General features: G+C 43.9%; 1 protein-coding gene across 26 annotated transcripts in view; it reads left to right on the forward strand.

The window, feature by feature from the left end:
• rad51b (RAD51 paralog B) overlaps positions 1 to 18235 on the forward strand; it is an 85975-nt gene that overhangs the window by 39087 nt on the left and 28653 nt on the right. For 8 of the 26 annotated variants that reach the window (XR_016497738.1, XR_016497741.1, XM_090243186.1 and 5 more), the window contains one exon: positions 4833 to 4963. The exons of the other annotated variants lie outside the window; for them this stretch is intronic. Coding sequence is in view for 6 of the 8 variants with exons in the window: in XM_090243186.1 (XP_090099312.1) it covers positions 4833 to 4963 (131 nt within the window). In the remaining 2 variants the exon portion in view is untranslated. Of the gene's footprint in view, positions 1 to 4832; positions 4964 to 18235 lie in introns of those variants that run through there. 26 annotated transcript variants of the gene reach the window in all.

The raw sequence follows: 18235 nt of genomic DNA on the forward strand, positions 1-18235 counted from the left end.
TCAGATGAGGTAGCGACATGTCGGTACCCGGTACTTTTATCAATATATTGCCCTTCACCGACCTGGTTTACTGTGAACGCCTACCTAGGAGGATGGAGGAGGTGGCTAAAGTTGGAGTGTTGACACGCCGGGTTGCAACATTATAGGCTTCGCAAGTCTGCGTGGCTGGTTTTGTTGGGCAATATTATAATTGCCCAACAAGTTTTCAGAAATACTGTTTGATCAGATTAGCAGTGCAAATATGCCTGGGTCCTTGTCTTGTATGGTCTGGTCCCAGTCCTGTCATTCTGTTACAAAGTTATGACCAAAGGGATTGTTTGTAAGGTCTGAGTTTCATCTGTACTCTCTATTGATCCCTCCTCCACCCCTCCTCCTCTGCAATTCTCCCTCTTTCATTTCTTGCGGTTCAGTTCATTGAGTTCCTCTGCTTTTCACCGCAACTCAATGCAACTGCCGAACACATGTAAAAACCCCTGGAATGTCAGATGGATGGCATCCAAGATATTTTAATCTCCAAGTTTGAAATCCGATTCTGGGTTTTGGTTCGGCTCTTCCTCTGTTTAGAATGGAGGCATCCATGGTTTGATGACAGTCTTGAGTGCTGTTTGTCTATGGGAAGCCATTTCTCTCTCTCTCTCTTTTTGTGTGTGTGTGTGTGTGTGTGTGTGTGTGTTTGTTTGTCAGCGGCAAGCCCGTCCTGACCAGTTTACATAGAAATGCACTGTTTACATATTTCTCCTCGTCTGAGGAGTGAAACGTGATTACCGTTGGCAACCACTGTAATTTATCCAACATCTCTCTTATCAGTAGTTGTGTTTTCAGTGGTTTATATCAGGTAGACCATGGTGAACCCACTGCTCGATCAGGTATGTCAGGTTGTCTGCATTGTTTAGTCAGTGTGGGACGATAATGGATTGGTCCCAGATCTGTTTGTGGGACAATAGAGGCTTGAGGTCACACTGTGTCAACGTCTAAGGCTGCTTCCAGATTTGGTCACTGGGAACTTTTACATGCACAATAATAATTCGATATTCAAGTGATTATGGCAGTAGACAGATTCGGCATTATTCATATCAACACCGTACTCTGTTTTATCTTAATCTGCGTCAGGTCAAAATCGAAGTAAGCATACGCCAATTAAAACACCTGATTTTTCTGATCCATCTTTCGAATGATGAGGACATTATTCGGCGTTCCAGCGGTGTATTTCATTTACGTGTGACTGGGAATACAAATATGCCTCTGTTGGTCACAGATATGGTATGGGTGTGGATCAGAACCAGTCAGTATCTGATGTGAACACCATTTGACTCATGCAGTGAGACACATCTCTTTCACATAGAGTTGATGAGGCTGTTGATTGTGGCCTGTGGAATGTTGTCCAACTCCTCTTCAATGGCTGTCCTAAGTTGCTGGATATTGGCGGGAACTGGAACATGCTGTTGTAAACTGGATCGATGTGTATCTTTAACATGCTCAATGGGTGACATGTCTGGTGGGTATGCAGGCCATGGAAGAACTGGGACATTTTCAGCTTCCAGGAATTGTTTACTGATCCTTGCGACACGGGTCTGTGCATTATCATGATGGCGGCGGGTGAATGGCACGACAATTGGCCTCAGGATCTCTGTCACATTATCTCTGTGCATTCAAATTGTAATTTGATGAAATGCAATTGTGTTTGTTGTAGCTTATGCTTGCCCATACCGTAACGCCACCATGGGGCACTCTGTTCACAACATTGACATCAGCAAACCACTCGCCCACACAATGCCATAGACATGGTCTGCGGTTGTGAGGCTGGTTGAACGTAAATTCTCTAAAATGACGTTGGTAGAGAAATTTACATTAAATTCTCTGGCGACAGCTCCGGTGGACATTCCTGCAGTCGGCATGCCAACTGCATGCTCCCTCAAAACTTGAGACATCTGTGGCACTGTCTTGTGTGATAAAACTGCACATTTTAGAGTGGCCCTTTATTGTCCCCGGCACAAGGTGCACCTGTGTAATGATCATGCTGTTTAATCAGCTTTTTGATATGCTACACCTGTCAGGTGGATGGATTATCTTGGCAAAGGAGAAATGCTCACTAACAGGGATGTAAAGAACATTTAGAGAAATAAGCTTTTCGTGCGTATGGAACATTTATGGCAACAATTTACATGTTGCGTTTTATATTTTTGTTCAGTATATTTTTACCATGTCAGTATATAAACTCAGCAAAAAAAGAAACATCCCCTTTTCAAGACAATTCGTAAAAATCCAAATAACTTCACAGATCTTCATTGTAAAAGGTTTAAACACGGTTTCCCATGCTAGTTCAATGAATCATAAACAATTAATGAACATGCACCTGTGGAACGGTCGTTAAGACACTAACAGCTTACAGACGGTAGGCAATTAAGGTCACAGTTATGAAAACTTAGGACACTAAGGAGGCCTTTCTTCTGACTCTGGAAAAACACAACAAAAAAAAGATGCCCAGGGTCCTTCCTCATCTGCGTGAACGTGCTTTAGGCATGCTGCAAGGAGGCATGAGGACTGCAGAGGTGGCCAGGGCAATAAATGGCAATGTCCGTACTGTGAGATGCCTAACATGGAACCCAAACCGGCTGCATGCGCCATCGTACGCTATTGTGAATAAATGCATTTTGTCCCCCTACACCAAACGCGATCATGACACGCAGGTTAAAATATCAAAACAAACTCTGAACCAATAACATTAATTTGGGGACAGGTCGCAAAAGCATTAAACATGTATGGCAATTTAGCTAATTAGCTTGCACTTGCTAGCTAATTTGTCCGATTTAGCTAGCTTGCTGTTGCTAGCTAATTTGTCCTGGGATATAAACATTGAGTTGTTATTTTACCTGAAATGCATAAGGTCCTCTACTCTGACAATTAATCCACACATAAAACGGCAAACTGAAACGTTTCTAGTCATCTCTCCTCCTTCCATGCTTTTTCATCTTTGAACTTATATGGTGATTGGCATCTACACTTTCATAGTATTACCATGACAACAGGCAAAACATTTAATCTTTCAATCACCCACGTGGGTATAATCAATGAGGAGATGGCACGTGGGTACCTGCTTCTATAAACCAATGAGGAGATGGGAGAGGCAGGACTTGCAGCGCGATCTGCGTCAGAAATAGAAAGGAGTTCTACAGGTACAGGATAGTAATAACAACTACCTGAGTTACACAAGGAATGCACAATCCCTCCATCAGTGCTCAGACTGTCCGCAATAGGCTGAGAGAGGCTGGATTGAGGGCTTGTAGGCCTGTTGTAAGACAGGTCCTCACCAGACATCACTGGCAACAACGTCGCCTATGGGCACAAACCTACCGTCGCTGGACCAGACAGGACTGGCGGCAAGTGCTCTTCACAGCGAGTCGCGGTTTTATCTCACCATGGGTGAATGTCGGGTTCGTGTATATTGTCGAAGGAATGAGCATTGTACTCTGGAGCGGGATCGATTTGGAGGTGGTGGGTCTGTCATGGTCTGGGGCGGTGTGTCACAGCATCATCGGACTGAGCTTGTTGTCATTGCAGGCAATCTCAACGCTGTACATTACAGGGAAGACATCCTCCTCCTTCATGTGGTACCCTTCCTGCAGGCTCACCCTGACATGACCCTCCAGCATGACAATGCCACCAGCCATACTGCTCGTTCTGTGCGTGATTTCCTACAAGAAAGGAATGTCAGTGTTCTGCCATGGCCAGCGAAGAGCCCGGATCTCAGTACTATTGAGCACGCCTGGGACCTGTTGGATCAGAGGGTGAGGGCTAGGGCCATTCCCTGCCAGAAATGTCCGGGAACTTGCAGGTGCCTTGTTGGAAGAGTGGGGTAACATCTCACAGCAAGAACTGGCAAATCTGGTGCAGTCCATGAGAAGGAGATGCACTGCAGTACTTAATGGCCACACCAGATACTGACTTACTTTTGACCCCTCCTTTGTTCAGGGACACATTATTCCATTTCTGTTAGTCACATGTCTGTGGAACTTGTTCAGTTTATGTCTCAGTTGTTGAATCTTATGTTCATACAAATATTTACACATGTTAAGTTTGCTGAAAATAAATGCAGTTGACAGTGAGAGGACGTTTTTCTTTTTTTGCTGAGTTTATTTGTTGTCAATGTTTTGGCGTCAAACTGTTGGCATTTGTGAAAAAAGTCAATAGTTGGAAAAGTTGCAGATAATGCCATTGTTGATTTAGATGCTTTCTTCATTAATTAGACTATTTTCTCTTGATCCATATGCTTTGTCTGCTAGAAACTCATGGATAATATGGACACACATATACAAAATTAATTCTAAATATGAATACATGATATATGCACTAGTTATTCAAGTATAAATTACCAAAGTTACCATGGATTGCAATAGTTTTTCTGTTAATTACCAAAATTACAGAAGATTCCAGTAACTTTGGTAAATTATTGGTAGCTTTGCAACCCTAGTCTTGCCTCCCACTGTGGAGACCAGAACACAGTGTGTTGTTTGTGGTTGATGTTTTATGTCAGTCACACACTGTACCTATGGAAGGTGTTGGGTTGGTTAATTATGGCCCTATTCATTCGTATTCATTAACTTTTAGTAGTGGTGTCTGTCTGTCAGAGGGCTGGAGTGGTGCTCTTGTTCCTGATGTGTCTGAGCAGCTGTTCACTGTTCATGTATGAACACACAGTCACATACACACTCTCGCTCACACACATGTACACACACTCACTCACACTCTGTCTAGCTGACTCTTTTCCCACTCTATCCTCTCTGTCTCTCTGTGTGTCTGTTTTTCTCCCTCCCTCCCTCGGCCCTGCCACACAGACAGTGCTGCCCTGTGTTGCTCCTGCGGCCTGACCTTTCCAGCCCTGACAGCTGACACGCAGCCCCGTTCCCACACCACACGCCTGCCCTGGCCACATCCTCTGAAGGACCCCCAGCCAACACACACACATGCAAGTACAAGCGCACACACACACAGGGACACATGCACACCGACGAGACACACACTCACATACTGTACACAGGTCGGCCAGCAGCTACTTCCTAATTCCACCGTCAACCACACAGAGAGAAAACTAGCCTATAGCTATTAAACGCCAGGGCAGGAAAGATGCAGCCACACAATAGCACCAGCGGCCCCTTTTGAACTCTCTCAGTATTTCCTCAGTTCAACGTTCAATGGGCATTATGTAATGTATTTACTTGAGAGGGCCGTAGTGATGAAACGGCTAAAGGGCTCTGCTGGGAGCCAATGGAAACATGTCCTCTTTGTTTCTCACTACTGCATTTCATTGTAAGAGACATTGATTACAGTTTGTTTCTGAGGGCCACCTGAGTTGCTTTGTGTTCCTGTGACCTATGAACTTTGACCCATAAGCATCAGCAGCCTAGTTCCCAAAGTAGAGGTCTTGTGCTGTGAATCTCGTTCCATGTACAGTACCAGTCAAAAGTTTGGACACACCCACTCATTCAATTAATTGTCTTTATTTTTACTATTTTCTACATTGTAGAATAATAGTGAAGAGATCAAAACTATGAAATAACACATGGAATCATATAGTAACCAAAAAAGTGTTCAACAAATCAAAATATATTTGAGATTCTTCAAAGTAGCCACCCTTTGCCTTGATGACAGCTTTGCACAGTCTTGGCATTCTCTCAACCAGCTTCATGAGGAATGCTTTTCCAACAGTCTTGAAGGAGTTCCCACATATGCTGAACACTTGTTGGCTGCTTTTCCCTCATTCTGCGGTCCAACTGATCCCAAACCATCTCATTTGTGTTGAGGTCGGGTGATTGCGGAGGCCAGGTCATTTGATGAATCACCATCACTCTCCTTCTTGGTCAAATAGCCCTTACACAGCCTGGAGGTGTGATAGTCCCACTAAGCGCAAACCAGATGGGATGGCGTATCGTTGCAGAATGCTGTGGTAGCCATGCTGGTTAAGTGTGCTTTGAATTTTAAATAAATCACAGACAGTGTCACCAGCAAAGCACCATCACACCTCCTCCTCCATGCTTCACGGTGGGAATCACATGCGGAGATCATCCGTTCACCTACTCTGCGTCTCACAAAGACACGGTGGTTGGAACCAAAAATCTCAAATTTGGACTCATCAGACCAAAGGACAGATTTCCACTGGTCTAATGTCCATTGCTCTTGTTTCTTGGCCCAAGCAAGTCTCTTCTTCATATTGGTGTCCTTTAGTCATGGCTTATTTGCAGCAATTCGACCATGAGGCCTTATTCACACAGTCTCCTCTGAACAGTTGATGTTGAGATGTGTCTGTTACTTAAGTTTTCCGTATTGACTGACCTTCATGTCTTAAAGTATTGCTAGACTGTTGTTTCTCTTTGCTTATTTGAGCTGTTCTTGCTATAATATGGACTTGGTATTTTACCAAATAGGGCCATCTTCTGTATACCACCCCTACCTGGTCACAACACAGCTGATTGGCTCAAATGCATTAAGAAGGAAAGAAAGAAAATAGTCAAAATAAAGAAAAACCCTTGAATGAGTAGGTGTATCCAATCTTTTGACTGGTACTGTATGTCAGAGACTCTGCGTTAACAGTGGAGTAGGTGCAAGAGCGGAGCGAAGCAGGCCAGAGGGTGGGGAATAATGGTCCCCCTGTTTGGTCTGTGGCTGTGCGACTTAAGACTCAGCGCGGGGGCAGCGAGGGTAGGGGTAGGGGGGGCAGGAAGCAGGGGAAGCCTACGGGAACACCAATATCCTCTCGGAATTAAATTGCCATGCACCCGCTTTGATCCCTTTGAGAAGGGTTTTTTATTTGGGCCAACTTTCACTTGCCCTCTCCCTCGCCCACCACCCCCTCCTCCTCCTCCCCTTTCACTCCGTTCCACCGACCAACCGCTCTCTCTCTTCATGCTTAACAGCTGGCTGGTGACAGCGCAGTTGTCCAGAGAAGGGTACTGGATGGAAAGGAAGGCACCAGCCAGAGAGTACCTGGGTAGTTGTGGTAGGAGGTGGCGGTTGGGCCGGTTAAATTCACCCCTGCTCTCTCTTTCTCTACCCCTTCTTTTCCCACCCTCTTTTTCTGTCTCCCTGTGTGGTGAGACTTGCAAGCGCAGGGCTTGTAGGGATGTGGGTTACTCTGCTATGGCTGTTTCTGCCTCTCTGTCTGTGTGTGGTCCACCATCACATCTGAAACTGTGACGGGGTCATAGAGGCGGGAGGGGCAGCCATTACACCTAATCTCTGTCACATTCTACACTTCACACTCATTCTGCCGACTCACTGTGGAACTCCGCAATAAGTGGTTTTTCGTAGCATTAGCATTAAAAGGGTAATCTGGTCTCATATCTGTTTATGCAGTATAGCCAACTCCGAAATTGTCATGGTCAGGCTGAAAAAGTAACCTGGTCCGACATCTGTTTGTGCAGTATAAGCAACTTCCTTGGTCGTATTAGCACTAAAAGAGTAGCCTGTTCCCGGACTTGTTTGTGCAGTATAGCCAACTCCTACATGGTCTTTGTTAATGCCAAACCCATAGGGATTGGTTACACAGCACAAATAGATGTGTCACCAGGCTACTAAATGAGAACACTGAGTGTAGTGGTATTAACACGACACATTTAGAAACAATAAAAATGATATGAAACCAGTATATTAACATGAATCGTACTCTGAAATGAAAACACTTTCACTTCCTCCTACAGATATGCTTCACTTGAGGTACTCATGTTGTAATCTCCTCTTTTTGTTTCTCTACTTTTGGCTCTAGAATGGGGAGACTGACTGAGTGCCCTAGATCAGGGGTTTCCAATCCTCTCCTCTGGGACCCTCAGACGTTCCATGTATTTGAACTACTTCAGAGCTAGCACACCTGATTCAACTTGTCAACTAATCATCAAGCCCAGGCGAGTTAGCTCAGGGCTACAACAAAATTGTAAAAAGTCTGGGGGTCTCCGAGGAGAGGTTTGAAAACCACTGCCCTAGATCTCCAGGTCTCTAGTTAGTCTTGACTGTAATTTACAGTCCATAGAGAGCCTATCTGAATTTGCCATGATTCTCTTAGCCTGGTCCCGAATCTGTTTGTGCTGTTTTTCCAACTCCTATGTGGTCAATGTCACGTAAAACAGCTCAAACCAATCTGGGACAAGGCTATGAATATTATTTTATTTTTTTGTTGTTTGCTAAAGTGGTTAATATGAAATAGTTGAATGAGTTTCAGCCTGCCTGGCTCATAAGACACATCCCAGTCAAACCCTCCTGTGTACTGAGCGGAGACCAGAGTCAACAGTCAGGAGGCGCAGAGATCAATGATCAGACTTTTAATTACGCACATTGTTTTATCTGGGAGAGTGTGTTGAAGTTTTAATTAAGGCCTAGTAGCGCCTCTTCACGCATTCATACTGTATATGCACGCACACACACACAAGGGGCCAGACGAGCACCTGTGTTCCCCCTGTCCCATAAGCAGTGTGTTTGTTTTGATGAATGGCCCTCGCCTGCCTGTTTCCAGTTCTGCAGTACATATCTGTCAGGAAGTCTGTTGCCAGTGTGTCCTCTCCATGGGATTATGAGTAATAAGAAGGGATTTGTATACATGCCTTTTAAATCCTATATCCGGACTGTGTGTGTGTGTGTGTGTGTGTGTGCGCGCTAGAAATATATAGAGTGGGATGTATAGAGCAGGGTTCCCCAACTGGCGCTCCTCCAAACCCCAAGAGCTCCAAAACGTGTATTTATTTATTGTTGGACATAAAAACACCAGGAAATCAGCTTCAAGTGATCTTTATTTGGGAAATCTGTTCCCAAGTATTTCCACGCATAGTAGAGAGACGCGTGATCATATACAAATGTATTCAAGGTTTGAAATGATTAAGTTTTAGTCAAATATGTCTGTTTGGGGTCAATATGCAGTCTACAAATGATTTGTAATTATATTCCGGCCCCCGACCATCCGCTCAAGAAAATATCGGCCCATGTCTAAATCTAGTTGATGATTCCTGGTATAGAGAGACTTGGTCTGTGTTCATAAGATTACTTTATTGGCCAATGGCAACTTGTCTTCTGCTTTATTCCAATCACATATGAGTCCTTCTCACTGTGCTCCATTCCACTCGAACGTCAATACTATAAAACTGCACATGACATTGCTATTAGCAATTGAGCCCTCATGAATTCTAATGCAACGCGTTAGTGCTGTGGAGTTAGATACACGGTGTAGTATTTGTCCGACAAAATGTAATCTTGAGCATATTAGCAGAACTGACACATTTTGGAGAGGAAGGGGAAAAAGTTATGGAGAAAGTAGAGTGAAACAGAAAATGTAATAAGACTAGAAGTCTAGGGAAGGGCAGGGAAGAGTTAAGTCTGTTTCCTGGAGGAGAATAAATTAAAAGTGGCTCGTAATCACATTGCTGGAATGCAGTCAGTGTACACTGTTAAACACTCCCTAAGCCCTGGCTCCACTTCACTCTCTCAGCACTCCACACAAAGACCTCTTTGTTCTCCTCTCCCTCGTCTTATAAAGAAATGCCCCCCCCCCTCCTTCTCTCTCTCCCCTTTTTTATTTATTTCCTTCTCTCTCAATCTCTGTTCTGCTCTCTCTCGGTCTCAGCTCTCGTCTCGTTCGTTCTGTTACACTTCTATACTCATTTTATTGGGCGCTCCCCCATGTCTTCTCTATCTAAGCCCTCTGTAGTTGTTTCCCCTCTCCTTCTTACACTTCAAAAGATCATATTTCTCCCCAAATTTCTAGAGGGTTTGAATAGTCCCAAGGTTGCTGCTGCATATCGAGAAAGACTATCTTGGGAGAGAAAATAAGGTGAGGGAGGGGAAATTAAAAAGAGAATATTTTCGGACCCCCTAGCAGCGCAAGGAATCTGGTGGACTTTAATCTCCTGTGCCAGAGAGAGAAAGCGAGAGACGGAGAAAGAGAGGGCCAGGGTAGTTAAGACTCCACTGACATGAATAGAGGGGTCATAAAAATGAGCACTGAGGAGGAACGGGGTCAAAACCTGGAGAGAGAAAGGGGATATTGAAGACTGCAGTTGGAGTACGGGGAGGGATAGTTATAACTATAGCCTGGGGTTGAGAGGGAAACAAAGATTGTAGTGGGAATACTGTTTTCACGTACTGACTCCCACACAATACGGTGTTGTAGGCTGCTTTTGTCCGTACGTCCAGTGTGTTGATGACCACTTCTGTTTACAGTACGAGTGTTTTTATAGCCTGGGTGTGTGACCTCTCACATGCTGTTCATTTAGTGTTACTCTGATGTGTGAATGGGTGGTTTTCATCACTACACATCAGTAGCTAGCTTGCTCTCCAGTTTAGACTCAGAAGCTTCTCCAGCTGCTGCTCAGTATTCCCTCCACATAGTCATGGGGACATAAGTGTGTGTGGTAGAGGGAGAGACGTGTGTGTAACATTTTATTATAAACACAGAAAGCAGCGTTTAAACACATTGGGCTCTATGGCTTCGGTTCACTTCTCAGTCATTCCTGGAGCAGTGGTTTATGCCATACGCAGGTGTTCAGACATTTTGTCAATATCTATCGGTGCCCAGACAAACACCTCAGATACGTATGTACTTGTGTGTGTTTATATATATGTGTGTGTGTGTGTTGGAAGTTGGAACCCCACTCCCCAAAATGAGTCACCCTCTATCACAGCTGCAACCCTCACAGGACTGCGTGTTCCCCTGGCAGCCAAGTGCATCACATGTACTAACACACTAATAACCACAGCCGTAAAAGACAAATAAATGTACCACCTACTCCGTTAAATATGACTCAGAACCTGGACATAACATTGTGGTGCTTTCACAAGAGAGGTTATGTGGGGAAATGAGCATGGGGTTGTGTTCATTACCTCACACCCTAGTAAAATTTTAAAAACAAAAATGAGCATTTCTTATTTGAAAAATCCAGGTCGTCCCACCATGTTTCAGTACTTTTTTTTATCTGTTTGGTGCCTAATGAACATGACAATGGTGTAAGTATCTAGTCATCTGTCATCCTTGGGCAAAACAGAATGAGATGTTGTCATTGAGTACAAGCATGTGTGAGTTCTGAAGTGGGCGTCTTTTGCGCAAACTCACTCAGTCAACTGTTAAACAAAAACCATATTGGTGATGGTTTCAATGCTTTAGTTATACACTAAGTATACAAAACATTAAGAACACCTGTTCTTTCCATGGCATAGACTGACCTGGTGAATCGAGGTGAAAGCAATGAGGTGTAATTGATGTCACTTGTTAAATCCACTTCATTCACTGTAGATGAAGGGGAGACCGGTTAAAGAAGGATTTTTAAGCATTGAGACAATTGAGACATGGATTGCGTATGTGTGCCATTCAGAGGGTTAATGGGCAATTAAAAAGATTTAACCGCCTTTGAATGGGGTATGTTAGTAAGTGCCAGGCGCAGCGGTTTGTTTTCAAGAACTGCAACGCAGCTGGGTTTTTTGCCCTCAACAGTTTCCCGTGTGTATCATGAATGGTCCATCACCCAAAGGACATCCAGCCAACTTGACACAACTGTGGGTTGCATTGGAGTCAACATAGGCCAGTATCCCAGTGGAACGCTTTCGACACCTTGTACAGTCCATGCCCTGATGAATTGAGGCTGTTCTGAGGGGGTGCAACTCAATATTAGGAAGGTGTTCCTAATGAATATACTCAGTGTATATGGGATCCCGAGTGGCGCAGAGGTCTAAGGCACTGCATGTCAGTGCAAGAGGCGTCACTACAATCCCTGGTTCGAATCCAGGCTGTATCACATCCGGCTGTAATTAGGAGTACCATATGGCGGCGCACAATTGGCCCAGCATCGACCGGGTTTGGCCGGGCTAGGCCGTCATGGTAAATAAGAATTTGTTCTTAACTGACTTGCACATAAATTGAATGAAATTACACAACCACTTTTTTTCTCTCCATATTTAGGCACAGTGTTTGGTGGTTAGCGAACACACACACACACATTTATTTTATTGTCCTTGTGGGGACCAAACAATTGATTCCATTTCGAAATCTTATTTTCCTTAACCTAACCTTAACCCTAACCCTAAGGCTAAAATAGCAGTTTTCCTTATGGGGGGCTGGTGAAATGTCCCTACTTTTCCTTGTTTTACTATCCTTGTGAGGACTTCTGGTCCCCACAAGGATAGTAAAACCAAAAACACATACACTCACACACAACCAAACTCACAGGGGAAATGGAGTGTTTATGAATCATCCTAGTTTCATTTTGGCTCCCATTCGATGAGCTCTAATTTGAATCAGACGAGCCAGCCCTGTTCAGTTTCACAGTGACTAATGACTATACCCTAAGCGTTATGTTGGCCTGGCACACAGAGAGAGCATCAGCTCAGCCCTCCGTACACTAAAGCCAGGCCACGTTATGTTATGGGCCCTTTTGTTCTTCTCCCTGCTGCTCCATGAGACACAACACAACAACCGATTCAACATGACATCGGAAGGGAGAGATGTTTTCTAAAGATGGCCTATTTAATTCGGGCTGAGGAGGAGCGAGGAGTTTATTAGCAGCAGACCTGGGTTCAAATACTATTTGAAATCCTTTTAAATTCTTTATCTGCGCTTGATTGAACTTGCCTGTCTCAATGGAACCAATAGAAAAGTAGTTAAAGTACAAACCTCACCCACCTGGCACTCTGGCAGGCTAGTGCAAACAATCAACATGTTTAAAAGATTTCTGAATAGTACTTGCACCCAGGTGTTCTTATTAGTAGCCCAGACAGACGGCAGCAGCATAGCGGAGCTGCAATGTTCTTCTGTAACCCAGCGTGGTCCAACGCCTCCCATTAGAGGCACATAGATAAACATGAAACAAAAGGGGCCTTGGCTTGGCTGACTCAATGTTTCCAGCGGGCCTAAGGGGTAGAGGGTGGGAGGAGTGGGGTAGGGGAGTACCGGGGAGGGGGGAAAAACACAACCGCACGGCCCAGAAGAGTCTCTAGCTGCCTGGGATACAAGCTCCAAGCACACTGACTCATTATTAGCAATCAGAGGCTGTGGATCTGGAACCCTTTAGCTGTTCTCTTGCTGCAGTTCTGGAGCTCCGCAAGGGTCAAGCTCCCATGACTGGCTGAATCTCTGCGCTGAGAAGTTGAACTGCGTGCCGAGTGGTAATAGCCCCTCTGTAATTTAGCAGTTTGATTTGATTATTGGTGAGGTTTGTCTTGGGCCCGGGCCTGTGAAACAGAGAGAGAGAAGGGGCTATTTACTATTATGTAAGACTTCAAACAGGCGGAGTGCTCAGTACAGCAGAGAACCAGAGAGGCTTGGAGGATGGTGGTGGGAGTGTTGTTAGTCCCCCTCTGTGTGTGTGTGCCTAGGGCTAACACCCTGCTACAGTATAGCCCTAGGCTCCTATAGGCCCCATGTTGTTACCAGAGACTGGCCAGCAGAGAGCTTGGCGGAGGCTGCTGGGGCGGAGATGGACTTGGCTCAGCTCCAGCAGGAGGGCCCCCCCGCCCTGCGTTACTTTATACAGTGGCAAGTTTTACCAAGGTGTTCATTTCAAGACTCCCCTTTATCTCCTTCCCTGATCCCGACTGTCTCCGTCTGAGGGGCCATAAATGAAAGGTGGAGGGGTGGATACAGGAGCCCCCTCTGACAGACAGATGCAGAGCTCCTGTTCTGTTCCCCATCGCTGATATGGACTCCTGCCTGCAGAGCGCTTTCTATCGCTCATCTCTCTATGACACACACGCGCACACACACCATCTCATTTTTCTTGAATTCCACTTTCCTCCTAATATGTCATCTCTGCTTCCCACAATGCCCTGTAGAGGAGAAGAGAGGATCTGTCCTCCTCCATCCGAGTTGTTATTCTCGCTAGTGCCTCACTACTACTGACCCATTTTGTCTTGTTTTGCTTCTTTTTGAAAGGGGGAAAAAGTCCGTCATAAGCAAATCCTCCATAACTATCTTGACTCATCTCTGGGCCTGTTTATGAGTGTGGTCGTGTTGAAAGAACTATCCAGTGTTTCCAGATTTCTATGAAATATGATCTATAATTCATTATAATATGAGGGCAATAGTTTTCTTTTAAAAAATGATTAATTACGTATGTTAAAAAGCTGCTTTTCTGTGTTGGAAGGGTGTGGGCGTATACCGGTCATTACAAATATTCTTGTGAATAGACTGCTGATTGGCCAGCTCATCCTTCTCAGGAGGATGACATCATCCTTGATGAGTAAATAACAATAAAAACATTTTTAGATACAAGTTTGAAGTGGGGTTTTTGAAGTGCTTTGGCCACAAATAGGATGAGTCAATAATATTATTTGGGGATGAATTTAACAGAATGTGAACTTTTAAAAGTGAGATTTTCATTGTACAGTTACTTTAAAACGCCGTAAAAATGAATTTGAGCTGCCTCAGTTATGACTCGGACTGTGATTGTAATAACAGGCCGAGCAGCACAGAGAGAGAGGCAGTGAAACGGAACATTAAATGCACATGAAGTTTATCTCACTGCTGGAGTGAACCATTTCCTCCTCGTCACCCCCCAGCAGTCACTTCTGCTTTGGTACAACCCAACCATTGTTTGAAAGTCTAGATAGAAAAATTGAGGCCTGAAACACAGAGGGCTGTTTAGAGAAGAACATTTACCAGGCATGTGGGGACCGCCAGACTAGTTTTGTCTGTATTTATTGTTTGCTTATCTTTCGGCTACGTGTGTATTTGTCTCGGGGAGGGCATAGCAGCGTGCTGTATGATAGTCTTGGAAGGTCAAGAGGTCAGATTCTGGGGACTGAAATAAGGGGGCGTGTGACAATGATGTCATGGAAACTCATTGAGGTGAGTGTTCATGATTTGAATTTTTTGTTTATTTGCTCTTCTAACAGTGTTATCAGAAAACTTTGCTATCATGTTAGCTAGCTATGTAGCCTACGCTAGCCTAGTATAGCAGGTTGATTATTTTGCTTTTCACTCGCGTAAGCCTATAGGGGCTACATCCTAACTGAAAGCCCTTGACTTGTCTGATAATCAATGTGGTTTTGTTTCACTGAATCTCTGTTTGTATATTTGGTTATTTGATCTGTCTGGGCAAATAATTGGAGGTGGCAGCTGATCAGACAGATTTAGCATGCTATGTAGCATAAATCAAGTGTATTATTGGCTCGTGCATAGGCAACTCGAAAAGCCCCCGGAGGTTTTGAAATCTGAACACGAGACTCACATTGATTTGAAATGTATAGATCACTATTATTTTCAGTGCATATCTTAAAAGAAGATGGTCCCAATTGAACACCCTAAGCTACACCCAGGCAGTGGTGGAAAAAGTATCCAACTGTCATACTTGGGTAAAAGTACAGATAACTTCATAGAAAATGTCTCAAGTAAAAGTCACTCAGTAAAGTTCTACTTGAGTAAAAGTATTTGGTTTAAAATATGCTCAAGTATCAAAAGTAAAAGTATAAATCATTTCAAATTCCTTATATTAAGCAAAACAGATGGCACCATTTTCTTGTTTTTTTTTATTTACAGAAAGCCACGGGCACACATAATTTACAGACGAAGCATGAGTGTTTATTGAGTCCGGTTGATAAGTGTGTGAATTGGACTGTTTTCCTGTCCTGCTAAGCATTCAAAATGTAACGAATACTTTTGGGTGTCAAGGAAAATGTATGGAGTAAAAAGTACAATATTTTCTTAAGGAATGTAGTGAAGTAAAAGTAGTCGAAAATATAAAAAGTAAGGACAGATAACCCCAAAAGTAGTACTTTAAAGTATTTTTACTTAAGTACTTTACACCACTGTGCCAGGGTGTAGCTCATAGAAGGGCTTACGCCCAGGTGGTGCAACAGGTCAATTTTTTTTGGTCCAACATAGAGCTCATTTTACGTCAGACCTAGAGTTTCGACCAACTGGTGCAACCGGCCTCTGTGGTGAACAAAGTCAATAAATCTCCTCTGGAAACTAGAATGACACTCATGTGTTCCCCTCTATCTTCTTCTTATCAAGTGCCCCTCCTCCTAGACTTTTCATTCCATCCTCATAGACCAGTCTACTCCACTTCCCCCACATCTCAACGGTTTCCACTCAGTGTGGCTGTGAGAGGGAGTTGTTTAATGTTCTGTATGTTTCTTGCATCATCAAATTGTATTTGTCACATGCGCCGAATACAACAGGTGTAGTAGACCTTACCGTGAAGTGCTTACTTACAAGCCCTTAACCAACAATGCAGTTCAAGTAATAGTGTTAAGTATAAAATATTTACAAAATAAACTATAGTAAAAAGTAACACGGTACCGAGTCAATCTGCAGGGGTACAGGTTAGTCGGGGTAATTTGTACATGTAGGTAGGAGTAAAGTGACTATGCATAGATAATAAACAGTGAGTAGTAGCAACAAGGGGGGGGGTCAATGTAAATTGTCCGGATGGCAATTTGATTAATTGTTCAGCAGTCTTATGGCTTTGGGGTAGAAGCTGTTAAGGAGCATTTTGGACCTAAACTTTGAGCTCCGGTACCATTTGCCGTGCGGCAGTAGAGAGAATAGTCTATGACTTGTGTAACTGGAGTCCTTGCATCCATAGCTCTTTCTGTAGCGCCTTAGTCGGATGCCAAGCAGTTGCCATACCAGGCAGTGATGCAATCCGTCAGGATGCTCTCGATGGTGCAGCTGTAGAATCTTTTGAGGATCTGGGGAACCATGCCAAGTCTTTTCAGTCTCCTTAGGGGGAAAAGGTGTTGTTGTGCCCTCTTCATGATTGTCGTGGTGTGTTTGGACCATGATAGTTTGTTGGTGCTGTGGACACCAAGGAACTTGAAACTCTCGATCCACTCCAATACAGCCCTGTCAATGTGAACGGGGGCGTGTTTGGCCCTCCTTTTCCTGTAGTCCAGGATCAGCTCCTTTGTCTTACTCACGTTGAGGGAGAGGTTGTTGTCCTGGCACCACACTGCCAGGTCTCTGACCTCCTCACTATAGGCTGTCTCATTGTTGTCGGTGATCATGTTACTTTCTAAATGTAATCAGCATCCGAATCGGGGCGGATCCTGGGGGCATTCTCCAGGGGCCTTGTACGACCCACACTGTAAGTGGACCATCTCACAGTTATAGCAATGGATGTAGCTATACAAGACAAATATTAGACAAAGCGATCAGCAGACATGCAGTAGAGCGATAATTTATAAACCAGGATTTCCCATGGATACAGTTGTGATTCAGTGCTCCTTACTTCCTGGTGTCTAGGGACGTCTGTGATAGAAACAGAAACAGGTGGGGAACGGCTGGGTTTGGTCCAGGCAGGGTTCAGAATAATCTCCTGGGCTCCTCATTGTCCTCAGTCCTGCTGCTTCCCTTTAGGATTGACTTCTCCCAAAAGGCCTTTTGTTCTCAGGACAATCGCCCGTGATTATGATTTCTGCCCTTTTCTGGAGCAAGATCATCTTTTGAGATTAAAGAAGACCGTTTTTATCGTTATCAAAAGCTAAATGTGGGCCGGGTGAGTCGGGGCGGCATTGTGGTGGCAGTACACTGGTTGGGTAAGGTGTTGTCATCTGAAGACATGGCGTCTTCGTTAGTAGGTTAGATACCGCAATTTTTTCTCAAATCTACTGTGAGTTGCAACAAAATAATCGCTCTCCTTCATCATTGTAACCACGTCTAGTCTAAACATTCAGGTGTTTATCACCTTTTGAACCTCCTCCTAGCTCCTCAGAAGTAGCAGGGTTAGGGAGAAACAGATATGTCATCTGAATAAACCATTTTTAAACAAACTAATCACTTATGTTAGCAGATTTTGTGTGTGTTTGTAATCAGATACTTTTGAAACTAGATTACTTCTTGGATTACTTTTAAAATCAGAAAGGATATTAATAAATTGACATATTTCTGTTTTCTCAATTCCATTCAATATTGAAAAAAGGCTCAAGTTTAAGTTTGTTCCATTGGAGCGAGTCTGACCAGTCAGAGACCAACCACTGATGACATTCCAAATGCATTTGATGGGTCCTTTTTTGTCTTCTTCTTATGCATTTTAAGGGAAAAGTAATCAGATTTGGGTAATCCCAAAATTGTTACTGATTACAATTTGACAGGTAACTAGTAACTAACAGATTACATTTAGAAAGTAACCTACCCAACCCTGTCTACCAAAAACACACCTAACAGAAACACCATGGATAAGTAATGAAAAGGAAAGTTAGCCTAGCTCCACGATTACTCCTCACCTGTCTAAACTGCATACAGTACACTTTGACAAGTTAAATATGCATT

Source organism: Oncorhynchus mykiss, chromosome 8, assembly GCF_057628025.1.
Source record: "Oncorhynchus mykiss isolate SJ-2025 chromosome 8, ASM5762802v1, whole genome shotgun sequence".
NCBI lineage: Eukaryota > Metazoa > Chordata > Actinopteri > Salmoniformes > Salmonidae > Oncorhynchus > Oncorhynchus mykiss.